The sequence below is a fragment of the Poecilia latipinna genome, unplaced genomic scaffold, assembly GCF_001443285.1.
Source record: "Poecilia latipinna isolate Pla-1442-1.1 unplaced genomic scaffold, P_latipinna-1.0 Scaffold246, whole genome shotgun sequence".
NCBI lineage: Eukaryota > Metazoa > Chordata > Actinopteri > Cyprinodontiformes > Poeciliidae > Poecilia > Poecilia latipinna.
In genome coordinates, this window is record NW_015112862.1 from 222497 (window position 1) to 228979 (window position 6483).

At 40.2% G+C, this 6483-nt stretch overlaps 1 protein-coding gene across 2 annotated transcripts; it reads right to left on the reverse strand.

The window, feature by feature from the left end:
* Positions 1-1225: 1225 nt before the first annotated feature.
* Positions 1226-6478, reverse strand: LOC106947529 (putative serine/threonine-protein kinase F31E3.2). 2 transcript variants are annotated; one of them, XM_015032596.1, is made up of 12 exons: positions 6256-6478; positions 5187-5429; positions 5036-5119; positions 4202-4270; positions 3903-3972; positions 3439-3546; positions 3271-3311; positions 3160-3187; positions 2315-2404; positions 1980-2068; positions 1787-1897; positions 1226-1690 (listed from the first exon to the last, which is right to left on the reverse strand). In XM_015032596.1, the coding sequence occupies exons 1-12, from the start codon at positions 6283-6285 to the stop codon at positions 1400-1402; spliced, it is 1254 nt and encodes a 417-aa protein (XP_014888082.1). In that variant the 5' UTR covers positions 6286-6478; the 3' UTR covers positions 1226-1399. The 2 variants fall into 2 exon arrangements, with proteins under 2 accessions (XP_014888082.1, XP_014888083.1); XM_015032597.1 differs by lacking the exon at positions 4202-4270.
* Positions 6479-6483: the final 5 nt, after the last annotated feature.

Consider the following 6483-nt stretch of genomic DNA (forward strand, 5'->3'; position numbering starts at 1 on the left):
ATACTCCAGGGAAACAGAAAGTCGGAGGTTAGTAATTAGACGTTCCTGGATTGGAAAGTTAAACTTGAAAAGTGACGCATACTGCTACAGGAAGATAATAACGGTAATTGTGTGATCAGTGATTTTGCTTAAATGTTCCACCCCCTGTCCATGAGCCCAAACCGTTTACTTCCTTAGTTAATAAACCTGCTTCCGTCGCGTGCTCAGTTACGTAACGGCGCTATTTACCAACCCTCAGGTGAGTCGACTCATCCGTCTTTTCCGGGGGACTCCTCTCTCCTCTATTTTGGGTCAGTGTGCCGTCGAAGGCAGATGTGGGTCACTGGACTGCGTGCCACCCGCACAGCCACAACACAGACTTGGCGGACCTGTCTAAGACAAAGGCCTGAGAGGGAATTCAGTGTCACGGAGGAGCCGACGCTCTCCCATTCAGCGGTTCTGAAATAGAGGCACGGCTCTGCGAAGTTCAGCAATTATACTCGGTTATCTCCCGTGGGAACCTTAGGGTTTTTTTTCCTGCATTAACTAATTAAAGACGTTTAATGATGATACTTTATCTGGTGCTCCATTTTCCATCCTATTATGGATGTCCTAAATGGGTTTTGGAGGGATCCTTTAAGTAGGTCATGTGGAGGCTGAAAGTTGGCCACCAAACGTCAAGTGAACCCACGGCGCCCAAGGATGTGGGGAAAATATTCTAACTTTTTCAAAGCCGAATGTTTTGTTACATCTAAAGCAAAGACAGCATTTCAAGAAAAGAAAAAAAAATACCCATAATACCTACTGTCAAACATGGTGGTGGTAGTATGATGGTATTAGAATACTTTAGTTCTTCAGAAGTTGGATAGAACCAGAACCATGAATTCTGTTCTATGATGGCAATGATTCAAAGCCCACCAGCAACTACATCTCATAATAGCAAAACAAATATAAGTAAATATTCTGGAGTGACCTAGTCAAAGTCTGGATTGAAATCTATGCTATGGGTTTACCTTAAACAGGCCATTTAAGCTTGAAAACCCTCTAATGTGGCTTAATGAAAACAATTTCTGTAACCTAAGGATTTCTCAAACATGCATAAAAAAATCAAGGAATACTCCAGGTATGTTTTGAATGAGGGAATAACATTGTAACATGATAGAAAGATCAAAAAACTTGTTTTTACAAAATATTCTGTAAGTTACAAAAGCCTCTTCTAGCCTTTTAATAAAATGCTTAAAACAGCTTCAAGCATATAAAGTTTAATACAAACGCATCCAGAAACACAAAGGTACAAAATGCAAAAAATTTGCAACATATCTGTAAATATGTAGTTTTAAAGAAAAAAGACTGACAGGCAAAACATGTTAAAAAATGAGGATGTTCGTCATACGCGTAGTGAATTGTGTCGTCATGGTTTCTAGTCCTGCTCTGCAGTCAACGCCACGTCCTCGCCCGGCGAAGCAGGAGACAGTTCAGTGAGAGTTAAAGGAGCGCTCAAGGTGTTATTAAAGTCAAAGTTCTCAAACCAGTCCGCCACAGAGCCTCTCCTCGACACGGCTGCCCAGTCAGGATGGCTTCTGAGCTCCAGGAGGAATTTTACCGGTGTTTTCTGGAGGATGTACGAGTCGAACGAGGCGCCCCTGAAGAAGGCCTGCGTCTTGAAGCGCTGCAGGTCACGGAGGCGGCTCGCTGGACTCTTGCACAAAAGCTGAAGCGGCAAGGAGAGGAAAGGAAAAGAAAGAGACTTAGGTGTGAGATTTTCTGGCCCAGAGGTGAATGTAGGATGTTTTTGAAGCCGACTGACCTCACTGAGCAGTAGGATGAGGTCAGAGCTGAGGGTCTTTGGTGGAACATAAGAGCAGTCTCTGACCTTCTTCAACATATTGATGTGGTTCGACTCCGCTGCGAGTGGAAACTGCAAAAGGAGAAAACAAAAACAGGCAAAACAAAAACAATAAAATGCCCCGTTTGTTATGAGTGAATCAAAAGAAAGTTACCTCTCCTGTAACCAGCGAGAATAACAAAACCCCAAGAGACCACCAGTCTGCAGCGTGGCTGTACGGACCCCCACTCAAAACCTCAGGCGCTGTTTGAAAAAAACAAAATGAGCATGACTCAAAGGACAGAAAGAAGTTCTAATAAATCCCAAAGGCAAAACGTCACAAATGTTTCGGTTTTCTAACCGGGTCAAATTGAATCCAGAGCGGCAAAGAAACTGATGATGAAGACGGGGGCTTTCACTCGGTCACAGAGTCAAAAGGAAAGCCAACATGTACTAAAAAGAGTTGGAAAACAGCAGGAACGTTCTCTTAAGAAGCGTAGGAGAGCTCACCCATATACTGAATGGTTCCGCATACGGTGAACGCTCGTCCACTTCGATTCAGTTGGCGCGACAGGCCAAAATCAGACAGACGGAGGTGACCTGAATCAAGACAAAACACAGCAACTTTTGGCCAATATCTGCAGTAACCTTTGATTTTTCTATCCAGTTTAGTGACTGATTGACAATGAGTTTTTGATCTGAGCATCTCTGGTCATTTTGCTAATGTTTTCCTTCTATTTCCTCATTGCTTTATGTTTAGGGTTCGTCTGACGCATTGTACACATGTTGCTGGGTCTTTTTAAAAGAGAATATCTCCACCACATAATATTTTTAAAACGATAATATTGCAGACGGGATCGGTTTCAGAAAAGTTTTCATCCAGACAAACCCGCACAAATCCATCCTGAGTGTCGTTTTAAACATTCCAAACCCATAGGGGGCAGTGTGGTGCAAAGCTAAAACCTGTCAACCAATCAGATTGCTTCAAAACAACCACAACTTCCTGTTAGGAATTAAGCATGGCACCAGGAGGTTAATTTGTATGGATAGATATGTAGGCTGAACTACTTTAAAATAGTTTATTATAATATAAAGTTTTTAAAACACGAGAATGGCGACGGAATCGTTTCAAATCAAGTTTGTGGATATGTTGGATTATTTGTCACAGACTCTAATGCATGAAGCACTAAATCTTCATTTTCCAATTTGTATTTGTGTGCTTAAATAAGCATTTGTGGTGATATTAAACAAAGTTTTCATGTGGATTAAGGGCCAAAAAACGCATAAAAATGTATTTGTTTCCCCAGATATCCAGCTACATGTGGACTACATGTATAAAAAGAGACGTGTCTTACCTTGATCACTCAACAAAATGTTTTCCATCTGAAAAATAATGGAGAAAATGATGAACATAACTCAGATTATACCCAAGAACAATAAACTACACTGTACAAGTAAAATCGTACCTTTACGTCTCTATGGACGATTCCCAGATCATGTAGGAAACCTGGAAAAGAGAAATGAATCCAGTAAGCTTCACACAAGAATAAAAATGAGTTCTGATGAACATTGTTGAACACACACGCACGCATGCATGCCCACACACACACACACACACACATATGCATAGATACCCAAGGCACTGCCCAGCTCTGCAGCAAGGAGTCGAACCTGGTCCTGGTCAAACTGGCCCTTCAGTAACCAGTACGTGTACAAGTCTCCAGCGCTGCAGTATTCGAACACTGCAGGGGGATAACACAGATTAGCACAGATACTTATTAGGTCCCCGCTGATGAGTTCAATCAGGTCAGCACAGGCGGCTGAATTAATATGTGAAATTAGAAAATTGCAAGGGAAACCACAGAAAATTAGCTTTTTTTTCCCCACCTAATGTTGGTGAGGAAGGTGAAAGGTCAAAAACAGTCATGAACCTGACATGAATGTTTTCCACATTTGGTCACATTCTAGATATTTTTGTTGTTGTTTTCTGTCAAATGTCTAATTTTGTTACTCTAGCTGTTACTGGATCTCAGAGCACTTCCTTAAAACGGAGGGCTGGGATTTGGATGTAGTAGGAATGTTTACAGCTTTGACTCACTGATGAAGAGGTGGTGCTGTGTCTGCCAGCAGTCCTGCACACTGTGCATAAACGGATGTCTGAGCTGCCTCTGCAAAGCAGAGACACACAAACAGGAAGTGGACAAATGAGACTAACAGCTAAATGTGGAAGTAGTATTAAAACTGGCTTTGTTTTATACAATTAATAAGGTTATGATTAAATGCAAAACAATACATCCCTCCTTTAAACCTTAAAAAAAATCTCTGATTTATAACAATTAATAAGGTTAGTATAATTTTTGAGAGCCATTACTTTTCTGAAAAATTGACAAAAATTACCTGAATTCTAACTTCGTCTTTCGTTTGCTCCAGCACTCCCTGTTTTAAGATCTCTGACTTTGGTAGAACCTATGTGACAACAAATGTCCATTATTAAAAGCAATATAACTTGAGAAATTAGCGCTTTATATTGTATTGATTTCAAATTAATGCATAAAAAACTTCTGCCTTGGTTTTACTGAATCTCTGGTGGGATTGTCTGGTGCTGTGTGCCAACACCTTTCAGAGCTGACCCAGTGGGACTGCTTAAAAATAAATAAATAAATAAATAAATAAATAAATAAATAAATAAATAAATAAAAACTACAATCACTTGTGGGGTTCCTCAAGGCTCCATTTTTGGCCCACTTTCATTCATAATCTATCTGATGCCCCCCAAAGCTCTGAGTACAAGAACATATATGCATGTGTCACCACATGGCCGTAGTACATTACAACCATTGATTCATTTTGTTCAAATTATCCAAAAATGAGTCCGAATTTTCTTTAGCCTCGAGCAGAAAAGACAAAAGTCATTATTTTCTGACCCCTTCAACTTTGAAATCACCTTCACAGACATCTGAGATGTGCAGAAACTACTGTCTTTTTAAAAAAAATATATATAACTGAAAATATTTTTTGACTACCACATTTTCATATATATACATTTCTTTTATAATTTCTTACCTATTCTTTTAAGGTTGTATTTTAAAGTTTTTTTTTGTGATACCTAATTTTACCATCCTAATGTATTTCATAATTTAATGTCATTTTCTTTCTCCTTTGTTTTTCCTGTAAAGCGTTCTGACTTGTCTCAAACACACTTTCCTCTTTTGGAGTTACATCTCAACAAACCTTAGCAGCCCAAACCTTCTCCTGGTGAACATCCCTGACTTTCAGGACGGGTCCAAGCGAGCCTTTAGCGATGACATCGAGAACCTGAAAGCAGAACAGTTGAGGTCACTTTCCCACACCAGCTAGTTTGGTTTAAATACCAACTCCCCACCTGAAAACAGTCCTCTGATGGAATGTTAAGTTGTGGAAACTCTGGCAGGAAGAGCGAAATGAGGGCTGGAGGAGGTTTCTCTTTCTCAAGCATTCCTTCCCCGTCACTTGGAGGAAGCGGCTCTCGGTTCACTCCCACAGGCTGAGAAAATACAGCAGAGTGTCCGAGTCTGCGAGCGATGGAGACCCGGACGTTTGATAGGAAGCCATGACTGAAGCGACGTCGAGCTGGTGGATCCTCTATCTGATGAAAACCAAAAATCACATCGCTTTCGTCAGTGGTGGAATATCACCAACAGAATTCTTAATTTGCCATGTCATAACTACAAACTTGTCCAGATCGAATTTCTGAGATTATTTATTGAATTTGTAAATTAAACAAAATCATCTATTTGGGCTTAATTATCTAATTATCCTTGTCTGTTATGGCTTTGACTCAAAAATGATTTACTGATTCTTCACGGCACTGTTTGGTCATTCTGGCCTGCTCTTCTTAAGATTCGACAGTTGTCAATGTTGTTCGGTATTTTCATGCCTACTTCATTTGGTCATAAAGGTTACGTAACATTTTTTTCAAGCAATATTACGTTTTAAAAAATGTAGAACGTATTTAATATGCGCTCTATATTTTCTTATAGAAGGAGAGAATTTGGTCAGTCCTCTCCCTTTAATAAATTATTTCAAAGCTGTTTTTTGTTTTCATATGCGCAAAAGAAAAAAAAGTGTAAGTGGGCAAATACTTTTAAAGAACAGCATCAATTCTATTTACATTTTATTTTCCACATAACCATGAAGGGTCGAGCCACGTCTGCGACAAAACCGCGCGTGGAATGATCAGAATGAAGGTCAGTAAGCACTTATCCAATCTATAATCTATTTTTGACTTCCATCAATGTCCACTTGTGGAGCAAAGTAAAAACTGGACCTAGATTTATTTGTTTTATTTTTTGTTGTTGTTGCCGAGTAAAGAAAACACGTTTCACTTCTAGTTACACAAGAATCACTGCACGAACTCTGCATAAAAATACGTAACCACCTCCAACGCGAACGCATCTGCATCACTCACTCACCTTCCTGTTTTTACTGACTTCGCATCCCATCGCATCCTCAAGACTTTCACTCACAAAAAAAGTGAGTTAAAACGCAGAAAAGCAACAACAAAAGCCGCAGTCTTCGTGTTTTGATCTCGTAAATCCACGTGTCTGTGTGACTGGAGCTGCGTCCCGCGGATGGATGGATGGATGGATGTGACGCGTCTCCAGCCTGATTTGCGGGGAGATTCCGCTCCAGTTGAAGCC

What these genes read in the sequence shown, in the direction of transcription:
- LOC106947529 (XM_015032596.1), bottom strand. Translation starts at nt 6,285, where the DNA reads ATGGGATGCGAAGTCAGTAAAAACAGGAAG. An exon ending in ACAGCACCACCTCTTCATCA is followed by an intron (nt 3,547 to 3,902) that starts GTGAGTCAAAGC and finishes ATCCCCCTGCAG; the next exon opens with TGTTCGAATACTGCAGCGCT. An exon ending in TCTCGCTGGTTACAGGAGAG is followed by an intron (nt 1,898 to 1,979) that starts GTAACTTTCTTT and finishes CTCCTTTTGCAG; the next exon opens with TTTCCACTCGCAGCGGAGTC.